We start from the raw sequence: 24054 nt of genomic DNA, 5'->3' as shown, positions 1-24054 counted from the left end.
TGCATGATCACTATCTGTATTCTTCGTTTTGTCTTACGGTAGAGTTATTGATTGTGACACTCAATTACTTAACCCTGTCCTTCTCACTCTCTTTCTTCCCCGAAAGAGGATCCTTTCCGGTAACTGGAATTAGAGAAGAGGCAACTAGACTAGCCGTAAAGTTATGGAGGAGAGTCCTAATCTCGATCCCTCTATGGCCACACCGAACTCTTGCCCGGCCCTTAGCCATTTTCTAAAATATACCATGGCCTCTCATACTGATTCCTTTTATTTTGCTAATGTGATTGATTATCATTTTATATTGGAATAAGTATTTCTGTTTTTGCCATGGTCAATGAGAGGATTTGATGACCGGTCAACTGGGATAGTTGGATGACTGGTGTTCCAAGTTTGTGCTCTAATTTTTTAGTAGCAACAAACATAATGGTTGGTACAGATAAAACTGTAGAAGAAGCATATAGTATATGGAAAATTCTTAGGTAAGATGAAAATGACATCAAGTTTGAGTTCATGGGATCCCACCTCTCTGAAGCTTTTCTAGACGTGTGCCCCAGTATTAGCACCAATCCTTCAAATCTTAGAAAAACCAGAGAAATTACCAAACCACCAACCCTTAACAACATCATCATCATCATCATATCTTTTCTTTTCCTTTGCCCAAAGTTCATCAAATGCACCAAAACCCCATCTTTCTTCTACCAATCGGAGGCTTAAACTTGTTTCTGAAGCTCAATCTCAAACATTGTCATTAAGAAATGAGATTGAAGACATTGTTTTACTTCCAAGCCAAGGTAATGGAACCCTGTAGTAAACTTTTATCCATCTTCAAGCATAAATGTGAAAAGCCTTCAATGTCTTCTTCTTCTAGGAGTCCTACATTCCGTTTGCCAACACGGCGAACAAAACCCAAAAAAACCAGAACTGTCAGGTTTAGAAAACCCTTCTCCCTAAAGGCTCTCAGCTTCCCCCGTTGCCGGCCAAAGAACAAGAAATACCGGCTACGGAAAAGTCGCCCTTCCCTCTCCTCGAAATTCAGAAAAACATTCCGTCGTAGAAAGAAGAACGAGAGAACGCCAAAGCCTGTCCAAAAGGTACGCATCGCTGAGTATCTTACGGTTCTTTTCACCCTTAGAAAGGCAAAAGACTTAGACTCTGAGAGCTGTGATCAGGTGGTGATGGGGGATGTTAGAAGTGTGAGTCCATCATCAGGAGGAGGCCATGCTAAAGAGCCATTCCCGTCGCCTATAACACCTGGTTATTTGAGAATAATCAGCGACAGTAAGAAAGCGAGCTCTGACGATCTGGAGGAGGAGGACGAGGTTGAAGATGCGTGTAAAAGCTTCGAGAGTTATTTAATGGAGATGATTGTTGAAGAAGGGAAAGTGAAAGACTTGATGGATGTTGAAGAGCTTCTATACTGTTGGAGGAATCTGAAAAGTCCGGTTTTCGTGGATTTGGTAAGTAGGTTTTATGGAGAGTTATGCAGGGATCTGTTTTCTTCTTCTGAAGAGACTGAGAGTCAGCAGACCAGTATCTCATCAGAATGATAAACATTACATTTAGTATTCTTCTCAAATTCATCTCTTGATTTTCGATGTCTCTAATGCTTAAAAGGTCTATTGTTGTCATACACTGTATGCCGTTTTACACATTTGTAATCTGATGGCATAAACATTTTAGAGATCCTCTTTTGTTGGTTACTAAAGCAACATTGTGTTGCATTGCAAAGAAATTCTTGTTCAAAATACTCTCTTCTTCCTTGATCACTTATTTTATCATATCGCTCTAATCCTTCATCTTGTGCCTTAGAGGTCACATGGTCGAGCCCTATCCTCAGCGAAATGTTTGGGTGTGGGTTAAGAGTAGACCTGTGTAACTGGACTAATTAACTTGTAATCATGTAAGAAGTATATTATTACCTAGTAATAAAATATTTAAAAGACTCCAATCCTTCATAATTTATTACGTAGTATATAACATGTTTTGTCTGAAAAGATCATATGTCGTCGTTTACTATCCATTGATTAACTCTTACTTTAAAACGTGACATATTACACTCATAGTAAGTCATAACTCATAACCATTATTATTGTAGGAGAAGTGACAAGTTTTAGATTTTCTAATACTCTCCAATAAAGTACTCGTAGTTTCTATGTTGTAACCAAAAATGTCGGTTGCAAATTAGCCACTTTCTTAATTTATTGGCAACGAAGCACTTTTAAGATAATGTTTATTGGCGAAGGAGGGAGTATATGTTTATGTCAAATGACCAACTCAACCAAAACCTTAAGCTGATGGTTGAAACCCAAAAATTAGTTTTATACTCTATCACGCCCCGTGTGGATGCAACATAGGCCTCCTCATACCCAGCGCGAAATATTCCACTTTGAAAGGAGGGGTGGATGATATTTGAACCCGTGACCTTTGCGTCACGCTGACTCTGATACCATGTCAAAGGACCAACTCAACCAAAAGCTTAAACTGATGGTTGAAGCCCCAAGATTAGTTTTATACTCTATCAGTTTATTGACTCCGGACATGCAGAGATTTAATGGTTTATGACTCCTGCAAATACACATTGTATTTGTTTCTAGATTTTGAGGACTGAGTTGCAAGAAATGTGCTTGCAATTGCTACGATTCTCCAGAAAAGATTTCAAAACGCACCTAATTCAATTTAATGCAACAGTAAAGCTATATTAAGCAATATTTGCAGCACATCTAAGTACATTCTCGTGCCCTTTCCCCCTATCATATTAATTTTACGGTACCAATTGAGGTTGGCATGAGTGGTTAAGGGCCTCTTGCTCCTTAACCAAGGTCTCGGGTTCGAGCCTTGGGAATGGAAAAAATCTCAACTGGGAGGGATGCTGCCCATCGAGGTACCCATGCAAACTCCCACGGGAGATTACCCCCCGAAAGCGGTGGGAACTCCTCGTAGTAGAACCAAAAAAAAAAAAAAAAAATATTAATTTTACGGTGCACCTAAGAATTCTCATGGGAAATTTGATTATAGAAGTAACATAACATTACTCCAGAAAATTCCAAGTATGGTTGTGCAGAACTCAGCTGTTACAAATTGTAGTTAACTGTTCGCACCTATGCTTTAGGTTTATAACACATCATTAGCTCATTGTGCACTTCGGCTTACTCGTGATGAGATAGAAATATTGTTAAGAATAATATCTCACATGTGACTATGTACTATGTGAGTTGTGACTAATAATTGTCATCCAACAAAAAAACGAGGGAGAATGACTAACACAAAATATATTTATAATTCGTAGGTCACTCTATTATTAATTAATTGATTTTAATATGAAAGTTTATCAGACTTATATGTGGTCAGACTCTCCTTCAACGTGAGCTTAATTTGACTTAGTGAAGTTTATCAAACTTGAATATGTTTGCTGCACTTGGGCTTACTTGTGCCTAGATGACATATTTGCTTTATATAATACTCCGTACTAACTACTTGTTACTAGTCATGGACATGGTAAGCAATGCCAACAACTTCAGTCTGCACTCTTGACCTTTGTTTAGAAATTACAACTTTGCTTTAACTTAGCCATCATGTATTCATGTACCCTTGACATTGGAGTAATTGTTTAACCATAAAATGTTACGGAGTACTAATCATTTTTTTTTAACCATAAAATGTTACGGAGTACTAATCATTTTTTTTTTCAAATTACCGATATTAAACCCCTAACACGTTACCATTATTGAATATTACTACTTTCCGTGATAGTTTTTGGAGTAACCGGTTGAATATCAAATATGAGTAGTACTCTTGCAACAATTTAAACTCTTGACATAAAATCTATACTAATATATTAAAAGGCGTTATCAATGATGTTTTGGCCTAGTGGTTAAGACTGATGGCATGTGTACAATAGGTCTCAGCCGCCTATAGCAATTAAGTCTATATATTACCCTAATCTAATTTCTCGTGGCTGGCCATTCTTTGAACGGCTTGATCGACAGGTCCTGCCGCAACCTCCAGCACTTCGAAGGGGTTGGGGTTGGGGCCAATGTGGACTGCAACAGTTTCCACCGGTAGACTGCCTTCTAATGGGATTAACTAATTAATTAATTTATTTATAGAAAATTTGCTAAAAATGACCTTCTATAGCCAAAATTTACGAGAAATGACCTTATATAATTTCTTTTTGTAAGAACACACTTAAATTATTATTTTTGCGAAAGATAAATAAAGGAAAGTTTTTGGCATTGGCTAAGCTTTTCCTACCATTGATTTACATATGAGCAGCATGTGTGGCTTCATTTTACATGTGAACTTGTAAAAACGAGCATGTCAACTTCCCTTAAATACGACACAATATATCAAAATTGAGCACTACCAGAATAAGCATGACTTTAACAATGTGTTTTGTTGAAAATGTAGCAAAATGAAGCCACACGTGTTTCTCACGTGCAAGTCAATTGTCGGAAAAACTCAATCAATGTCGGAAACTTCCCTTAGATTGTCTTTCGCAAAAAAGATTTAAATTAAGGTGCGTTTTCACAAAAAAAAATATACGAGGTATAAGGTAATTTTCTCGCAAAATATGGGTTATAAATGATTTTTTTTTGACAAATGTACCTTTATTTATTAAAGAGTTAGGGAAAGGATTTTACCGAACGTTTGAGTTACACCGATTTTCTTTAGGTGCGTTTTTAAATGAGGTGTTGGTTTTTGCAATTTTTGTAGCAGTGGATACTAAGATTTTGTAGTAGTGGATACTAACAGGGGGGTAAATTAAGGCCCTGTTTAATTCACCTTATTTCAGGATCTTATTATTTATTTCAGATCAGATCAGATCAGATCAGAAAAAATAAGTTCAGATCAGATCAGATCTGAAAAAATAAGTTCAAATCAGATCAGACCAGATCGGATCAGATTGCTATTATTATTATTATTTTATTATTATTGTTATTATTATTATTATTATTTTATTATTATTGTTATTATTATTATTATTATTTTATTTATTATTATTATTATTATTATTATTATTATTATTATTATTTTTGGTATATGTTTATATCATTGTTATTATATTTAATATTTTATTACTATTATTGCTTTAATAAAAAATAATGTTATTGTCGGTGCAATTAAAATCTATTATTTAAGGCATAAAAGAACATTTACTAAACATTCAAATTCATCAAATTAAAACCATATAAACGATATGATCATGTCATGTCCATATTAGAACTGATTTTTAAAGATCAGAACCATTATATATCTAGACCAGAACTGATAGGATCAGATAATATCAAGATCATAACTGATCTGTACAAATCATGTCCATATCATGTTCAAATCTGCAATGATCTTGTCTACATCAGAACCGATCCTTACAGAACCAATATGTTCAGATCAAAATCGATTTGTACAGATCATGTCCAGATCAGAATCGATATGTCCAAATTATAACTGGTCTAGATATCGACTCTATACAGATCATGTCCAGATCAGAACTGATCTGTACAGATCATGTCCAGATCAGAAATGATCTGTATAGATCATGTCCAGATCAGAACTGAACTGTACATATCATGTCCAGATCAGATCTGAACTGTATAAATCATGTCCAGATCAGAACTGATCTGTACAGATCATGTCTAGATCAGAACTGATATGTACAAATCATGTCTAGATCAGAACCGATCTGTACAGATGATATCCAGATCAGAACTTATATGTCCTTACCATAATCGATCCATCTAGATCATGTATAGGTCTATCTAATATAAGGAATAGTTAAATCATGAGCAAAGTCAATTAAATAATAACAATATTATAAATTTGTGTAACATTTATTTTACAATATTAATAAATGTAGATTTTTGTTTAAACTTAATTCTGAAAAATCAGATCAAATCAGATCAGACCAGATCAGATCAGAAAAAATAAGTTCAGATCAGATCAGATCAGAAAATATAAGTTCAGATCAGATCAGGCCAGATCAGACCAGACTAGATCATATCAAATCAGGAGAAATAAGATAAACTAAACAGGACCTAAATTAGCCTAGCAACAGTCTAAATAACGGAAAAATTAAATGTATAAAAAAATTATTTACTAAAAAAATATTTTGAAAAGAGCAAAAGCGTTCACAAAATGTTGGGTACATTGAACGCATATTTTGACGATTTGGTTCAGACATTTTTTGTAGTCTCTCGTTCCAAAATGTTTTTTAAGTTTGGTATTTTGCATGTGATTTAACGATTAATTAATATGCATTAATTTTTTTTATTTTATTATTTAAATAAGACAAATTACGTTTATTTTTAATGTTTTCACTCTTATCAAAAATCTTACACTGGAAAAAAAAAAAAAAAATTAATGTCTCAATAGAAAAGTGTTAGAGATTAAATAACCCATTGAATTTAATTGGTTAAAATAATCTTTGACAAAATTCTCATAGAATATTAAAGCATTTTTATGATACTCCGTAATATAAGAGAAAATGTAAAAAACATTTTGGGACACTCATATAAAATAAGTAAATAATATTTTGGGACGTCCGAAATAAAATAAGTAGAGATTTGCCCACAACTTCCGTCCCAGGTTAGAAAATGACTCTGATTGTTCCTCTTTATTGTATGTTGTCAAGAAAAAAAGGAAAAAAAACAAAAAAAACAACATTGTTTGATACTTTGATTTGCCCCAACTTGCAACCCACTTACCCAAGCTAAAAACAAGGACTACTCCGTATGATACTGTGATTGTTCCTCTTTATTGTTTGTTGTCAAAAAAAAAAAAAAAACATTATTTGTATATAAATATTAATTAAATAATTATAAATTTATACTTACTTCTCAAGCCTCTTTCTCTCTCATGCTTGCATAGTGTTTCACTCCTTGTTCACCACTCACTCTTCCTTATAACCGTCTCCAGTCTTCTTCCACCCCTCCAACATTTTCTCTTGCAGTCACCAGAAATTATGTAAGTAATTAAAGTTGTACTAATAAATTTGTTTGTTGAATCTATTAGTAGTAGATGTTTATGCCAAAATTCGTATGGGGGCGACTTTCGGCTAGGGTCGACACTAACTAAGCAAAGAATCAACGACACAAATAAAGAGGCACGACACAGAGGAGTGTTGACGCGGAAAACCCAGGAACAAGGTAAAAAACCGCGGATAGCTATGAGGCTATCAATCCACTAAGTATTCTATATGATTGTTTATGCTTTTCTTTCTGAGAATCGATAACTAAAATCTCAAGTACAATAATGAATAATGAAACAGTTTATAACTTAAGAGTTTCGGTGCTTGAGTGAACGTGGCTTGCTTATCATTATCTCCGTCCTTTTATAGGGTATTCTCAACGGTCTAATCGGTTGAGAAAATCCCACAAAGATAGGAGTATCTTCATCACACGTCTCTTCAGCCTTCAACTGCTTCCGCGCTTCTCGCGTGAGTCTTGGACTCGTTCTTGCTAGCTTGACGGCGCTGCCTATCATGGGCTTTAGGTCAACTTATCTTCATCAGCCCGTTTCTCGAGGACGCGTCTCAGTTGCTTGTACTTTGTCGCCTGTCCTTCGTCGGCTATACCTCGTTGTATGATGCTACGTCGGACGTATCTCCCTGGAGCTGTGTTTACCTGCGACACGACATGACCTGGCTGACACGACATGACCAAACGTTAGAACGGTTATGTCGTTAGTCCAAAAAGTGGGATAACAGTTTGCCCCCAATTGTGAATTTGCGGAGTCACACAAAGCAAAAGAAACAATTCAAATTAAAAAACCGTCTTCAACTGCCTAGTTCGTGGGATAAAACCGTTCAAAATTCTAGAGTAATAAATACCAATTCACGACATGCGATAAAGTTCTTCACACCAAGTTTTTCAAAAAATTTCTAGATCCGAAAGCAGGAGAGAGAAGAGGGAGAAAGCGAAGTCGATTTTCGCACTGAGTTTGTTCGATTTTCAGGTAAAATTTGCTTTCTTTTTCGATTTCCTTGTAGATTTTTGTAAGTGAGATGGGTAGATCTAAGTCGGTTGTAGCGAGAGGAAAGGGGGAGTCGGGTTCCACTCGGGTTAAGTCCCTTAACCCGATATATTCTACTGTGGTGGATCCGGCGGCTTTTGTTGAACTTGCTGGTTTGCCGCCGTCGGCGGAAGTGAAGATTCCCGGCTCGGATGAGGAAGCCTTTGACTGTCCAGAGGGGTATGTGGTTATGTATGAGTATCCGTTCACAATTGGCTTCAAATTTCCTTTCACTCCTCTAGTTAGGTCCTTTATCGAGGTTTTCCATTTGAGTCCGGGTCAGTTGATGCCCCAGATATGGCGGGTTTTCACGGTGGTGCATGGAGTTACTGCGAACTGGCGTACGCCGTTTGACCTGTCTGATTTGATGTACTCTTACGACCTAGCACTGCAGAAGTGTTGTAGGTATACCTTGGTTACGAAGAAGGGGAAGACGAACTTAGGTGTTGGTTTAGGTGTGAACGACAGGGGTTGGCAGAGTCGTTTTGTCTTTGTAGGCAAAGATTCTCTGGGAGATAAAGGGCGGTTTCTGGTCGAGGGATGGACGATGGAAGGTAAATGTGTCGTTTTATCTTTGTTTCTCGTCGTTTTACTGAACGTCGCCTTACTTGGTTTTGTTTTGCAGTTGTCAAGGCGTCGTCGTTGACTGAGTTGAACGCTGATTCTGAGGATAAGTATCGGAAGTTCTTGGGTTATTCTGTCGAGGATAGGTCTTTCAGTCGCGACGGAGAGTTTTTAGACGAGCAGGAGGTGGACCGGTCAGGCGACGTCGCCGAGGAGGAGGAGATAGACGAGGGATCAGGTCAACTGACTCGTCGTCGGAAAAGGTTGGATTTGCTTGAGGAGGTAGTGGCAAACTCGTCGTCCGCCGAAGGTGAAGTAGGTGATATGGCTGACAACTCAGGTATTTGTCGTTTGTTTATTTCGGGGTTTGTATATATTTTTGTTTTTGTTTTGGATAATGTTTGACCTTTATTTTTTGTATTGGGTGTAGAGCATACTCTTTCGTCTCGGCCTGTGTCGAGGATGTCTCAGAGCGAGATTCAGGAGCGTGCAAGGAAGCGACTGAGGTCGTCCTCGACTTCTGGTGGACGAGGTATGACGGTTGTACCTCGGTTTTCTGCGATAGGTTCATCGGCTGAGACGCCTGTCGTCATAGGAGCCGAAGGCTTTCATCCGATTGCTTCGTCGTCGCCTCCACAGCCGTTCAAGGCGTCGTCTGCTGCTGTCGACGTTAGTAAAGTGCCTACTTCGTCGGCCAAGAAGCGACCTGTCGAGACGGATCCTGTCGAGGATACGGTTATCACTTTGCCCCCAAGCTTCTTGGGTGATGAAGAGGCGTCGGTTATATGGCCTTTCGCTGATCGCTTGATCTTGCCTACGACGTATCGACGATACCACGAGGTGGATCCTCTTCCTGTCGCGTCGGACGCCGCTGAGCTTAGTCTGCGGGTGAGTTTTATTTAGTTTTTTTTCTTCTTTTTTGTTTGCGAAAGATGTATGTTGTGTAAATCTGTTTTGGCATTGGTTTTGCGCAGGCGTCGCAGGCTGCCTTGGCTGTACGTAGGCAATGTTCGTTGCTGTGCGACGAGGTGACGAATGCAAGGCAGCTGACAGCGACGGCGAAGAAGGCGGCCGCGTCGTGGGAAGCGAAGTGGAAAGCTGCTGAGAAGAAGGTCGTGGATCTTGCTGCGGTGATTAAGGCCAAGGGTGATCAATTGAAAGGTAAGGATGAGCAGTTAGCCGACGTGGCTAAAGATCTGGAGAAAGTGAAGGAGGAGTTGACCTCGACGACAGAGGAGTTGGATGGATTGAGGAGCTTGTACGACGCCCTGCAGGAGGAGGCGAAGGACGTCGAGGCTCTTGCTATATGGAGGACGCGGGCGCAGATGATGTATTCCTGCCTGATTGGGGAGACTAGCCTTTGGCCGTGTCAAAAGGAGGTGGATGACTATCTGGCTAATGGCGGTACCATGGCTGACCTGTCGGTGCCCGTGGTGGATTCGGAGGAGTTGGCGAAGACGACTGACACTGCTAGTACTGAGGCGACGGAGGTGGATGCGGCTTTGTTGGTGGTGAGTGCGCCTGTTCCGGACCAAGAGGGGGAGGTTTTAGCTGTTGGGTGCGAAGAGGAGGCCCTTGTCGTCGTTTCTCAAGGCGAGACGTTGGACGTGGCGTCGGTGGAGGTGCCAGTCGTGCCCCCAGAGCAAGAGCCGGAGCAGGAAGTCGTGGTCTCTACCCAGGAAGAAGGGATGTAATAGTTTGTAGTTTTCGAATTTTCTGTTGGTTTTTGTGTTTTGTTGGTGAACTTCTTTACTCGTCGTCGATGGCGGCGACGAGGTGGTTTGGATGACTTGTGTTTTGTTTTTGTGTTTGGAATGTTTTTATTCGTCGTCGGTAGTGGCGACGCTGTGTGTGGATAATGTTTAGTGTTTGAAATTTCGGAAGTCGTGGCCTTAGGGGTCGCGCGTCGTGTGTGTTAAGTTTGTTTTTCTTTATGGTTATCCCGTTGCGTTTTGATGTCTTAGTTTCGTGTAGCAGATGCTTTGCAAGTAATAAGTATTGAACCGACTGATGTGTAAAATCATACCTGCGTTGTTACTTCGTTGTCTCTTGCGGTCTCGCTCTGAGTCGTACGTTGTTGCTTGTGGATGTCATTCGTCGTGCGTCTTGCATTCTGCAAAAGAAAACAGGGGTCGCTAGGAGGATTGGCCGTTGGGGATGCCAACGGCCCTCCGATGCCTAAGTCAGTAATGGTTTTTAAAATAAAACGATAAAGGAAAGTAAAGACGACGATACGGCGACTGATAAAATTGGTTACGACGAGATTTCAAAAATGGTAGAGTTTAAGATGTGTTGCGTTCCAGCTTCGGGGGACCGACTTGCCATCTTTGGTAATGAGTCTGTATGCCCCCTTTCCGACGATTTTGTCGATCAAGTACGGTCCTTCCCAAGCTGGTGCTAACTTACCCGCGTTCAATTCTTTCGTGTTTTGAAATACTCTGCGCAGTACCCAATCTCCTTCTTTGAACATTTTCACTTTGACATTTTTGTTGAAGCACTTTGCCACGATTTGTTGCTGTGACGCCATCCTTATCAATGCTGCTTCCCTGAGATCTTCTGTGTTGTCGAGGTTTTCGCTGAGTTCTACGTCGTTTTGCTCTGGCGTCATGAGTCCATATCGTGCGCTGGGCAGCGTCACTTCAGGGGGAAGTACCGCTTCGCACCCGTAAACGAGTGAGAAGGGAGTCTGTCCCGTCGCCGTCCTAGGCGTCGTCCTGTTGGCCCATAGGATGGATGGCAATTCTTCTGCCCATCGCCCCTTCTTGTCGTCCAACCGCTTTTTCAGCGACGCGATGATCGTTTTGTTGCTGGATTCCGCCTGTCCGTTTGCTTGGGGGTATCTGGGCGTCGACGTCTTTAGCTCGATGTTCCATGTTTTGCAGAAAGCTCTTGTCTTGTCGCTGATGAATTGTGATCCGTTGTCGCAGATGATTTCTGACGGTATTCCGAACCTGCATATTATGTTAGTCCATATGAACGAGCATACCTCTTTGTCCCTTACTTGTTGGAACGCACCTGCTTCTATCCACTTGGAAAAATAATCTGTTAGGGCTAACATGAAGACCTTTTGTCCTGGGGCGACGGGCAATTTGCCAACGATGTCCATCCCCCATTTCATGAAAGGCCACGGAGTTAGGGTTGGATGCAAGAATTCGGATGGTTTATGTGTCATACCTGCGTGTCGTTGGCACTTGTCGCACTTGGATACGTATCTCATGGCGTCCTTAAGCATTGTTGGCCAATAGTATCCATTTCTTTTGATTCTGGTTGATAAGCTTCGTCCTCCTTCGTGTCCTCCGCATTCTCCTTCGTGGTATTGTTTCAATAGTGTTTCCCACTCGATCTCTTCGGCACATCGCATCAACATTCCGTTTGCTGATCGCTTAAATAGTACGTCCTGCAAAATAACATATCGTGAAGCTTTGAAAAGTATCTTTCTGGCGTCTAGCTTGTCGTCGGGTAGAGTTTCGTGCTTTAGGTAATCGAAGATGGGTTTGGTCCAACTGTCTGTGTTTAAGGTTGATAGGACGAGGCTGGCGTCTTGTGGTATGTCTTTTTCGACGGCGGGCGATAGTAGGTGCACTAGAGGTATGGTCGAGAATGGTGATTTTCTGAGTGCGGATCCTAGGTTGGCAAGAGCGTCGGCTTGCGTGTTTAGGTCTCTTGGGACTTGTTTGATGGAGAAGGGTTTGAATTTGGAAGTTAACTCTTTTGCTTTCTCGAGATACAAGGTCATTTTTAGGTCTTTAGCTTCGTAGTCGCCGTTAATCTGGTTGACGATTAGTTGTGAGTCACTGAAGATGTTGAGTCCGCTTGCCCCTAATTCCATAGCTAATGTCATTCCGGCGATTAGCGCCTCGTATTCTGCTTCGTTGTTAGTTGCCTTGAAGTCGCAGCAGATTGCCTGTGCTATCATGTCCCCTTGTGGTGACTTCAGTACGACGCCTAAACCTGCACCACGAAAGTTAGATGAGCCGTCGACGAAGAGTGTCCATATTTCTTCTATGTTGTTGATGAGCTTGACTTCGTCGTCTGCTATTCTCTCTAAGTCGGGGCTGAAGTCTGCCACAAAATCTGCTAGAGCCTGCGACTTTACAGCCGTCCTTGGTTGATACTTGATGTCGAACCTTCCTAGTGCCATTGTCCACTTCTCCATTCGACCTGTCAGTTATGGCCTACGCATCACAGACTTGATTGGATAGTTAGTCATCACCACTATTTGGTGAGTTTCAAAATAATGCCTTAGTTTTTTGGCTGCGGTAACGAGTGCTAAAACGAGTTTTTCGAGGGAGGAATACCTGGTCTCTGCTTCCAGTAGTGACTTACTGATGTAATAAATGGGTAGTTGTTGTGCTTCGTCTTCTCGAGCTAGGACCGCGCTCACTGCCGTCGAGCTAACGGCTAAATAGAGTTGTAAGACTTCTCCTTCTTTTGGCTTGGATAGGAGGGGCGGCGACATCATGTATTTTTTGAGGTTCTGCAGGGCTGCTTCGTGGTCGTCGGACCAGTTAAACCCCTTGTTTTTGCGTAGGACGTCGTAAAATAATCGGCACTTGTCCGACGACCGTGATATAAAACGGTTCAGTGCCGCCACTCTCCCTGTCAAGCGTTGTACCTCTTTTATGTTCCGCGGGGATTGAATGTTGATGATCGCGCGCACTTGGTCGGGGCTGGCCTCGATTCCTCGTTGGGTGACGATGTAACCTAAGAATTTTCCTGCGGACACTCCGAAAGAACATTTAGTCGGGTTAAGTTTCATACCGTACTTTTTTAGTATGTCGAAGGATTGTCGTAGGTGTTCCACGTGATCGTCAGCCTTCCTCGATTTCACCAGCATGTCGTCAATGTATACCTCCATTGTGTCTCCGAGTTGGTCTTTAAACATCTTGTTGACTAATCTTTGGTACGTCGCACCTGCATTTTTAAGACCAAAAGGCATGACTTTATAACAATAAATTCCTCTATCCGTTACAAAAGATGTTTTTTCCTGGTCGTCTGTGTGCATAAGGATTTGGTTGTATCCTGAGTAGGCGTCCATGAATGTGAGTAGCTCGTGTCCGGCTGTGGCGTCGACCAGGGCGTCGATGTGCGGCAGAGGGAATGGGTCCTTGGGGCAAGCTTTGTTGATATCTGTGAAGTCGATGCAGACTCTCCATTTTCCGTTCTTTTTGCTGACGACGACGACGTTTGCTAACCAGTCTGGATATTTGACCTCTCTGATCTTCCCTGAATCTATCAGGTTTTGTACTTCTTCGTCTATGATTTTATTCCTTTCGGGTGCGAACTTACGTCGTTTCTGTTTTACCGGTCTGAAGCTGGGGTCGACGTTGAGCTTGTGGGTAATCACGTCTGGGCTAATTCCTGTCATGTCCTCGTGTGACCAAGCGAAACAGTCCGAGTTTTCTCTTAGAAACGACACTATCTGACTTTTGATGTTGTCAGGCAGTGAGGCTCCGATCCTTATGACTTGGTCTGGCTTTGTCTGGTCTAGTACTATCTCGTCGATTTGTTGGTCGTCGGGGTCGTCCGACGTCGACCCTGGCTGTAATTGCTAGATGGGTGACTTGGATGGTTTCAGTGCTGTCTCGTAACATTTCTTCGCATCCCTTTACTGCCCTTTGATTTCCATGACCCCCCACTTGGTTGGAAATTTGATTGATTGGTGATATGTTGATGGCACTGCCTTCATTTTGTGGATCCATGGTCGTCCTAGGATGACGTTGTACGCTGATGGACAATCGACGACGTTGAACTTGGTCATCATGTTGACGCCTTCTGCGTATGTAGGCAGCGATATCTCTCCTACCGTCCGTAGTGCTTCTCCACTGAACCCTACCAGGACTGTTGATCTCCTTACTATGTTTGTCTCTTCTAATCCCATTTCTTGTAGTGCTTCCAAGAACAGTACGTTGGCTGAGCTTCCGTTGTCGACCAGTATCCTTTTGATCAATGCGTTCCCTATTGGGAGCGATATTACCAACCCGTCGTGGTGCTCCCGCTGTGTATCTACAGAATCTGAATCGTCGAAAGTAATAGCCATTGCGGTCAGGGACCTGTGTAGTGCGACCTCGTCTTCGGTTTGTCCCTCTTCTACGGTCTCAGATTCTCCCCTGTTAATTTTTTTAGCTGCAGAAGAGGTTAGTCCACAAATATCTGAACCACCGGAAATAACATTTACCACTTTATTGAACGGTGGTGGGTCTGGTCGCTCGCTGCTTGTCGCTGGGCCGGGTAGGGTGGTTTGCTCTTTGGAAAATGTTTCTTTTCCCTTGTCGCTCAACAGTTCCTTTAGATGCCCCCGTTTCAGGAGGTATGCGACTTCCTTTCGGAGGGAGATGCACTCCTCGGTTGTGTGTCCGTTGTCGCGGTGGAAGTCGCACCATTTGCTCATGTCCTTCATGGAGTCCGGTCTGTCGTTCTTCCGGGGCCATCTGACTGTTCCACCTACATTTTGAAGGGCGTTCACCACACCTCCAATGTCGACGTTGAAGCCGTAGTCGGAGATGTTGGGGTGTTCGACCCGCTCGTTCCTGTAAACATTGTTAGTATCATAATACTGATTGACACTTTGTACCTGGTTTTGCCGAACATATGGTTGGTGTCGCCAATTGTTGTTCCTTGGGGTGTACGATCTTCTGTCGCTGCTGCCCCCCGTCGATCGTTGAGATGCTGTTCGGATAACCTCGTCGTCTTCGATTCGCATCTGGGCGGTGGCCCTTGATCGCACCTCTTCGAAAGTTGCACAGGGGTATTTGGTTATTTCCCGGTATAGCTCCGAATTGGGGATGAGGCCTCTCTTGAACGCCTCAATAGCAGTCCTGACATCACAATTTTTTATACCAATTTTTTCACAATTAAAACGGTTAAAATAATCGCGTACCGACTCGGTTGGCCCTTGAACCAACCGATAGAGATCACTGGTTTGTTTTTCTAACTGGCGACTGCTGGCGAATTGTTGATAGAAGGCGTTGATGAGGTCGGACAGACAGGAGATGGATCTGGGAGGGACGTTCGTGAGCCATTCCAAAGCTGCTCCATCAAGGGTGCCGCCGAATGATTTGCACATAACAGGTTCCACTAGGTCGTGCGGAATCCCGATCTGCCACATGCGCTGCTTGTAGAAGTTGACGTGCCTATAGGGGTCGGATGTCCCGTCGTACAGGGTGGTCCAGGTTGGGAGCCGGAGTGTGTGCGGAACTGTCACTCTAGCGATCGCTTCGCAGAACGGCGACGCGGCATATCCGTCGGTCGGCTCGGTCTCCACTGGTGTAGGTGCCCCGGGGAACCTGGTCATCAACTTCATCAGGCGGGAATAGTGCTTTGTCATGCGTGCATCCATCTTGTTCAGGCGTTGGGTCACCGGATCGGGAGCTTCTTTGTCTTCTTCCTCACGGGTTTCCTCCTCATCGTCGGTCACGTCTTCAAAGTCATCGGGCATCTCGAACGTTAGCTTTTTTGGCTTCCCACCTTTGTAGCGGGACTGGTGCTTGTTGCTCTTTACAGATTCGAGCTCTTTCTGGAGGGTTTCATTGGATGCCCTCTCTTGGGCTAGTTCGGCTTGGGCTTTCTCGTAAGCCGCCTTCATCTCTGCGATCGTCATCTCTCCAGTAGTCATGGTGAGAGGGGTGCTTTTGTGTAAAACCTAGTTAATGTCCCCACAGACGGCGCCAAACTGTTTATGCCAAAATTCGTATGGGGGCGACTTTCGGCTAGGGTCGACACTAACTAAGCAAAGAATCAACGACACAAATAAAGAGGCACGACACAGAGGAGTGTTGACGCGGAAAACCCAGGAACAAGGTAAAAAACCGCGGATAGCTATGAGGCTATCAATCCACTAAGTATTCTATATGATTGTTTATGCTTTTCTTTCTGAGAATCGATAACTAAAATCTCAAGTACAATAATGAATAATGAAACAGTTTATAACTTAAGAGTTTCGGTGCTTGAGTGAACGTGGCTTGCTTATCATTATCTCCGTCCTTTTATAGGGTATTCTCAACGGTCTAATCGGTTGAGAAAATCCCACAAAGATAGGAGTATCTTCATCACACGTCTCTTCAGCCTTCAACTGCTTCCGCGCTTCTCGCGTGAGTCTTGGACTCGTTCTTGCTAGCTTGACGGCGCTGCCTATCATGGGCTTTAGGTCAACTTATCTTCATCAGCCCGTTTCTCGAGGACGCGTCTCAGTTGCTTGTACTTTGTCGCCTGTCCTTCGTCGGCTATACCTCGTTGTATGATGCTACGTCGGACGTATCTCCCTGGAGCTGTGTTTACCTGCGACACGACATGACCTGGCTGACACGACATGACCAAACGTTAGAACGGTTATGTCGTTAGTCCAAAAAGTGGGATAACAGTAGACAATCACTTTGTGTTTCAATTAACGATTTTAATTATTCGTATTTGCATGTACGAGGTTAATTATGTATGGGAATCACTTTCAATTTTCTTCATTTTTATATCACTTGATGAATTACATTAAGTTTTGAACAACAGTTTTAACTCGATTGCGATTATTTGTATAGGGAAAACCCCGCCTTTAATGACTTAAAAGATGTGGTTTCGAACCCGAATGAGGACTCAATCGGAGCCCCAAGAAGCAACGAAATTGTGAAACTGAACGGAAATCCAAGTACAAAACCAATTGGAGACACAACCGGCGACAACATTGAGGGCAAAACTGAAGTTCCAATCGGCAACACGATTGACAACCGAACACATGACCCTGTTGAGAAGCCCGACATAGGAGAAACTGGACCTGCATCTTTTCTGGCCGAGGTATTTTCGAGGATTTAATTAATTAGTTAAACAATTTGATTTCTTTACATGAAGTTTAGTTTGTTTAAATGAAGTTATTTCTTATAATAATCTGAGTATGGTATTTATTTATTTGTGTATGTAACACGTTATTTACTGAGTATGTTAGTTATGTATTTATTTTATTCTAACGTGAATATATATGGAGGTGAACGGGACCGGGGTCGTTTACTAAAAGATAAATAGGTAAAAGACAAAAAAGGAAGTACCATTCATGTAAAAAAGAGTACCATTTTGTGAAAAAAAGTACCATTTGTGTTTAGAAAAGTACCATTTAATTTCTTTTTGACATTTTTCCTATTTTGTCTTTTGTTCTGATATGTATTTGCCCATACATATCTGATATGTATTTGTACTTCCTCGAAGGGGACCAGGTACCCAGTTAAAAAATAAGGAACCGGTGCTGGTATCAATCAGATGCGGGTCCTGAGTTTTGGATCTGGTATCGGAATCAGTCAAATCGGATCGAATTTTTTTAGAACCAGTACTAAAACTAGTGGAACTGGTTACCGGTATCCGATTAGCCTTCACTTTTCTCATGCTTGTTTTAATTAACAATTAAGTTAAAAGTTGAATTTATACTTGTGATTTTTTTTCTTCTAATAAACTATCAAATTGTCAATTTTTTAAGTTTACTTATTTATTTTTTCTACACTTCTTAACTCAAAACAACAACTAGTTATTATAGCTTTTGAGCTATCTGTATTCGTTTGGTAACGGGTATCTGGTTTTGGAACTGGTCCCACTGGGTACCCGGTCCTAGAACTGGAGCCAACGGATACCCATTGGGTACCACCCACTAGGTATCGAGTCCCTGAAATCTAGATCCGTAATCGGAACCAGTTATGACCACTAAGAGCTAGTGCCATAATGAGCTAGCTTTTAGGTGAGAAATGAGAGACTTATTTAGAGTTTGTAAGATAAAAATCTGAAATAAGAGCTAGCTCTTACAAATAAGAGCAAGTGCTATATCAGTTATTTTTTTGCATGAAAATAAAATAAAAAAGTTAGGGTAAAAGAGAATAAGAGGTAGTGTTAAAGAGTTAGTTCATGTCTGCAATTTTTTGGAAGAGACTCTTATTTTGAGTTTGTATTTAGGTGGCATAGGAGAAAGATTACGAGCCCTAAATAAGAGTCTCCCCTTATTATTGCTTACAATTTGACTGATTTACTCTTAATATTGTTGTGTTCGAGTAATTTATTTACTTTATTACGTGTTCGATATGTTTGCTGCGGGGGATCGAACACGGTTTTATGCGCCTTCGATATGTTTATACTAATTAAGAAATACATTGCAACAGAATGATGCCTTCCAGAAAAGTAATGATCATAACTTAAACTCAGTAAGTGATTCTCAGAGTCCGAAGATGGAGTCTCACATTCCTCCTAACAACCCAACCAACACAACACAGAAATTGTCCCACATAGTGGATAACAACCCCCCTAGGAGAAAGCGGGGGAGGCCTAAGTTAACTGAAGCCGAAAGAGCGGTTAGGAAGAAGCCGGCTGGAAAATGGGTTCCGGGAGGACCGGGAAGGCCTCCTCTGAAAGAGGGTCAAAGTAAGGCACATAAGCAGGTATTTAAAACTGACAACAACACTTTCATATTCTATAATATTTTGTTAATAATTGTTAAATGTATTCTGTTTTGACATGTGGAATGCAGCATACTTCGTTGAGGTTGTATCCTTTTCTTGTGACAGAAATGGTTGAAACATTGTGCCCCGTACGAAGAAACTGGGTTCAGTGGGCGGGTTTTGGGCCCATATTAGATCTAAAAATTACCAAGGTAGACAGGCATTTTATGTCTTGGCTAGAGGGGAGATGGGATTGGAAGAGACAAGTGTTGCGCATACGTGACGATTATGAGGTTGAAATAGACGAGAATATGATCTCTTGGATAACTGGAATTCCGCAAAGGGACCAAGATTTCAAATCATTGAAATTAGATGATGAGGAAATTGACGAGTTTGAGAATGTGTATGACACTAGGACGGGAATTAATTACATTGATGTATACAACAAGTGTTGTATAGAGGAAAACCGATTTTGGTTTTTAAGGCATTTCATACTCCTCACTTTAGGAAGCCTGTTTTGCATGAACAAGTACAATTTCACCTAAGTTGTTGCCCTTACTCAAATCAGACTACATCACTGACCCATTTGAGTGGAATTGGTGTGGTTTCGTATATGAATGGATGACGGGGCGTGGTAAAGAGCCCGGAAAACCATCTGCATTTGTTTTGTTGGTAAGTTTTACTCTCTAATATACTTCCTCTATTCATTTTTACTTGCAACGTTGGTTACTTTCACGCATGTCAATGCAAAACTTTGATCATTATTATCTTTAATTCTTTTTAAGCAAAAAATATAAAAAATTTATATTTTGAAAATACACATTAAGACAAATCTAACAAGATCCCACATGCCTATGTTTTATCTTACGTATAAATTACCAACAATTGTCAAAATAGAATATGTGAATAGTGTAAAAATCTCAAACGTTGCAAGTATTAAAAATCGGAGGAATTATGATATTTTTTTAAAAAATTAGTTGCTTACTTGCAAATTTAGTAAGTGTTGTTGGTGACCATCTTCAATGCATGGTTGCATCTTTTGTAGATTGCATATCTAGACAGGATTAAGTACAAAAAAACTCCAAAGGGTTGGAAAACAGATAAGCCACGACTTGAAGCTTGGAACACAGACGACGTGGAGTCTGTTATTGCGCAGGATAAGGGACCTGATGGAAATTTTGGCCACGCGCAGGTAATCCAACGTACAACCAACTTATTATTTTATATACATACGTTGAAGTGTATGTAAAAAATAATTTGTAATTACACAATATATAGGTTGTGCGTGATGTGCTGTATGGTAAGGAGTACCCAATTGGAAAACCCTTTTCACGACCTCCGTGGCTTGATCGGAAGGATAAAGAAAACATAGTTGGAGTTCCAACCAAACCACCAACTGAAATGTTAAAGGTCAACTTACGTCCTAGCAAAGTTCGGATAAGTCAACCAAAACCAAGAGAGGTAAATTATACTATTCTCTGTTCTCTGCTATAGTGCTATATAACATATTGTTTGGAGAACGGTGAGGCGGCACTCAGAGATGTATTAGCAAAAACATATCAGAGACATAAAATCTCCATTTTTCACATAAAAACACAACTTGATTGATGTGTTTGTCCTTTAGTACTCTGTCGTTTAGTGTTTGTCTTTTCCCTATTTTGTCTTTTTGTTGGCAGATATGTATTTAATTAGTAGTAATACATATCTTATATGGGTTTTTACTTCCTCATTAATTTGTTTGTGAGACTTGTGTTTGAAGTTAATGTGAAATCTCTCAGGCTAAATCTTCGAAACCTGATGAGTTGAATAAAGAAGGGGTTGATGATAATCAGAGGGTGCATGTCGTTTCACAAGAGGTACATGAGAGTGAAAACATGGTTGGGATATCAACTACAACACATACTGAAGTGGCACAAATGGTACAATCGAAAAAGCTTATTATTATATTTCAATATATTTGCATATTAATAAAATTGAGTTACATGAGCTAATTGTAAAATGATCCCTTTTACAAAACTGTGAATTGTGTTTATTTCTGAATTGAGTTACTTTTAATATGCAGTGTACCAGATCAAGAACAATCGAAGTTAGGGGTAACAGTCAACAGAATAGGGATAATATCAGTGATGGTCAATGTATCCAGAAGGTATGGTATGACATACTCCCTCCGTCCCTTAAATCCTTAATACTCGACCTAGTTTGACTTTTTGCACTATTCACATAAATCACTTTGACCCTATTGTTGGCTACATTAATTATATACTCCGTACTAACGATTATGTTTCGTAAACAACATAAAATTAATGTAGTGCAATATACAACTTTATTTGGTCATGAATCATGATGATTGCTATCAGTGTAGCTAATAATACTACTCCTACTAAGAACATTTTCATCTTTTCAGATTCTTGGAATGGGATGTGCTGTTTCTCAATTTGCAACTCTTGTTGCAAATTTAACACATACACAAAAAAAGTGGGTTGTAGATATGGGTTTCGAGGAACTTTAATTTGTTTATGAGGATCGGTAACATTGATCCCCGATTTGGTTATTGGATTACTTCTAGGTTTGATCCCAACACGTTAGAACTTAAAATAAGGGATAACTACAAAGTGAGGATAGATGAAGAAATGGTAGGTCGGGTCTTAGGATTACAGTATGGTGACCATCTATTCCACCCAAGTTACTCATGCAAGAGTGTCGCTCTTAACATTAAGAAGATGTACAAGGAGAATACGATATACGGAGCTATTAAAGAGTCTGAGGTATGTGGAAAAATCGTTGGTGAGACACCTAATAAGAAGACATTTCAAATGCACTTCTTATTATACGCACTTGGTACCATTTTATGTCCAACACAAAAGTGTGGATGGATAAGCCCTTTGCTTGCGAGTGTCGTATCACTTGCTAGTGAATCATCTGATTATAACTGGGCACGATATGTGTTGGACTGGCTTGTGAAATACGGAAAGAAATTCAATGCCTCGAAGGAGGGCTATGGGGGTTGTACTCTACTCTTGCTCGTAAGTACATTTACTTTATAACGTTATTTGTTATTATCAAGCGTATATGCATGTAAATTTTTAACATATACAGTTTGTCTTGATCAGATTATCTACATCGATAGACTTGCTTCGTCAAGGGCTAACCTAAACTTAATACCCAATGCATGCCGCCTTCGTGTTTGGGACCAAGAAAATGTTGATCGGGCTTTAAAGTCTGACCAAGGACCGAATGATGATTATGGGTTTGGTAATGTTGTTGAAGATTTTGTCTACGGAGACATTTAACCAGGAATTTCTGTAACGTTTATGCAATTGTGTTAGGACGATTTATTTGTTAACATGCATTTCTATATAAGTGTGCATTAGTGTATTATCAACAGTTTTTGTACTGTATGATTTAATAATTACTTGTGTGTAAAATACTTAAACAATATTACTTGTGTGTTTGTTATGTATGATGAGTATTTCTTATGTTCTCTGGTACAATATTTCAATTTTACATAATTCTGTTGTTTTATACTCCGTATAATACATCATACATGTGCAGTCTATTGAGTTTTGTCAAACAAGAAGAGTCAATATTATATAAAGAAGGATTATGTGAAAATGTGTAAGGTGTGGGAGGGGAGAGAAAATGTACGAGCGAGTATTGAAATGAGCTGCGCGTCTTTTTTAAAATTCATGTTATATGACAATTGACAAATGATTAGTTATATTTTATCCGATCCACGCTAATTCTATTATTCATAGTATACTAAGTACAAAGTACGAATGTCGTTACGGGCCTTACGGGGCAACTGCATATACACTTGGGATTGAAAAGTGAAAGAACTTCAGAAATCTTTAGGTTTTTAGACAATACATTCATCTGGTTGGATCACAAATTCCTGGGTTAAATATTCATAAAAGCAATATGGAGCCGCATGGAGCCCCATTTTACAATGGTACAACCCAATAATCTAATATGGAGTTGGGCCCAGGTTTTAATCTAATATGGAGTAATCTTTTGTCTGATTTCTACTTAAAGTTGTACATTTGTCCACTAATTATATTTTCTCTGTCCCTTATTGTTTGGCCATAAAATAAATGTGTTTATTAAGAAATTGGTGAGTGGAATTAAAAAGAGACAAAAGGGATGAACCAAATGTATTTTATATAAGAGTAAAGTTGTTGTCCCGCATTTACAGTAAAGAGACAATATTTGGAAGACGAACATAAATGCAAAATGGGGCAAATAAATAGGGCAGAGCTGCAGAGGGGGACCTTATAGTAGTGACTAGTGAGTATACTCTATTATCATGGACGGAGGTAAGATAAACGACTCTATTGAAATGTTGTCTCTCACAAAGTCACAGGTATTTCTAGGCAGCTTTATAGGTCATGCATATTCGTTGAAAGTGAGGAAGGATCATATGAGAATCCTTACCTCTAAAGAGTCTGTGGGGTTTTATCTTATAATCTTTAGCTTATAAGTAAGGCCAAACTTTTACCATTAGGCCAAGTCTTATTTGATAACCTATAGTTGATGCACCATGTATACGTATATAAAAATGTAACATCAAAGTATGTCAAATAAAAAACTTTTAAGTATACTAGTGGCCTGGCCGCGCGCACGTGCGCGCTAGGAGTGGCTACATGGCACCAACTTTGTTCAATACTCTATATGCGTATATCTAAAAGTTATGAATTGAAATGACTTATACACGTGACAAGTTAAAGAAGAATTTAATAAACAAATGATAGGTAGAAGACATAGTTTTAGTATAATATGACACCATGTGATACATCAATTAAATACTTTGAAGGAGATAAGCTATTCTCTTATGGGCGTATTTTATGTTAATTTTCGGATAGGTCTACATAAATTCTTCCGTTATTTCTTGTACATCCTCTTCAACTTTTCTAGCAAGAATTTTCCATAGAATCGTCATTGTTAGGCTTTCATAACCTTTTCTTGCTCATGACACAAAAATTTTGAGCTTCATATCATGCATAAATAAAAAGCAAAACACAAACATTTTTTTTACTATATCTTTCTTCAAAATATTGTACGTATTGGTGGTTGGCTTCAATAGTCAGGT

At 40.3% G+C, this 24054-nt stretch overlaps 3 protein-coding genes across 3 annotated transcripts; all 3 read left to right on the top strand.

Annotated features, from left to right (window-relative positions):
• The first annotated feature begins 113 nt into the window (after nt 1–113).
• On the top strand, nt 114–1709 carry LOC110780025 (transcription repressor OFP17). The gene is made up of 2 exons (XM_021984456.2): nt 114–1091; nt 1170–1709. Exons 1-2 carry the CDS (start codon nt 756–758, stop codon nt 1545–1547), a joined length of 714 nt encoding a protein of 237 aa, XP_021840148.1. The 5' UTR covers nt 114–755; the 3' UTR covers nt 1548–1709.
• A 5050-nt stretch (nt 1710–6759) lies between these two features.
• Nucleotides 6760–19513, top strand: LOC130461035 (uncharacterized). The gene is made up of 4 exons (XM_056828916.1): nt 6760–6960; nt 17100–17352; nt 18693–18968; nt 19058–19513. Coding segments are annotated over exons 1-4 (987 nt in total). The 5' UTR covers nt 6760–6958.
• Nucleotides 19509–22437, top strand: LOC130461038 (uncharacterized). The gene is made up of 7 exons (XM_056828921.1): nt 19509–19640; nt 20014–20160; nt 20247–20429; nt 20747–20887; nt 21031–21114; nt 21373–21991; nt 22079–22437. Exons 1-6 carry the CDS (start codon nt 19590–19592, stop codon nt 21475–21477), a joined length of 711 nt encoding a protein of 236 aa, XP_056684899.1. The 5' UTR covers nt 19509–19589; the 3' UTR covers nt 21478–21991; nt 22079–22437.
• The last annotated feature ends 1617 nt before the right edge of the window (nt 22438–24054 follow it).

Source organism: Spinacia oleracea, chromosome 1 (genome assembly GCF_020520425.1).
Source record: "Spinacia oleracea cultivar Varoflay chromosome 1, BTI_SOV_V1, whole genome shotgun sequence".
Taxonomy (NCBI): domain Eukaryota; kingdom Viridiplantae; phylum Streptophyta; class Magnoliopsida; order Caryophyllales; family Amaranthaceae; genus Spinacia; species Spinacia oleracea.
Note: the sequence above shows the minus strand (reverse complement) of the source record. Positions and strands in the feature narration are given on the sequence as shown.

What these genes read in the sequence shown, in the direction of transcription:
- LOC110780025 (XM_021984456.2), top strand. Translation starts at nt 756, where the DNA reads ATGAGATTGAAGACATTGTTTTACTTCCAAGCCAAGGTAATGGAACCC. An exon ending in CGCCAAAGCCTGTCCAAAAG is followed by an intron (nt 1,092 to 1,169) that starts GTACGCATCGCT and finishes AGCTGTGATCAG; the next exon opens with GTGGTGATGGGGGATGTTAG.
- LOC130461035 (XM_056828916.1), top strand. An exon ending in CTGCATCTTTTCTGGCCGAG is followed by an intron (nt 17,353 to 18,692) that starts GTATTTTCGAGG and finishes ACATTGCAACAG; the next exon opens with AATGATGCCTTCCAGAAAAG. An exon ending in AAAGTAAGGCACATAAGCAG is followed by an intron (nt 18,969 to 19,057) that starts GTATTTAAAACT and finishes TGTGGAATGCAG; the next exon opens with CATACTTCGTTGAGGTTGTA.
- LOC130461038 (XM_056828921.1), top strand. Translation starts at nt 19,590, where the DNA reads ATGACGGGGCGTGGTAAAGAGCCCGGAAAACCATCTGCATTTGTTTTG. An exon ending in CATCTGCATTTGTTTTGTTG is followed by an intron (nt 19,641 to 20,013) that starts GTAAGTTTTACT and finishes CATCTTTTGTAG; the next exon opens with ATTGCATATCTAGACAGGAT. An exon ending in GAAATTTTGGCCACGCGCAG is followed by an intron (nt 20,161 to 20,246) that starts GTAATCCAACGT and finishes CACAATATATAG; the next exon opens with GTTGTGCGTGATGTGCTGTA.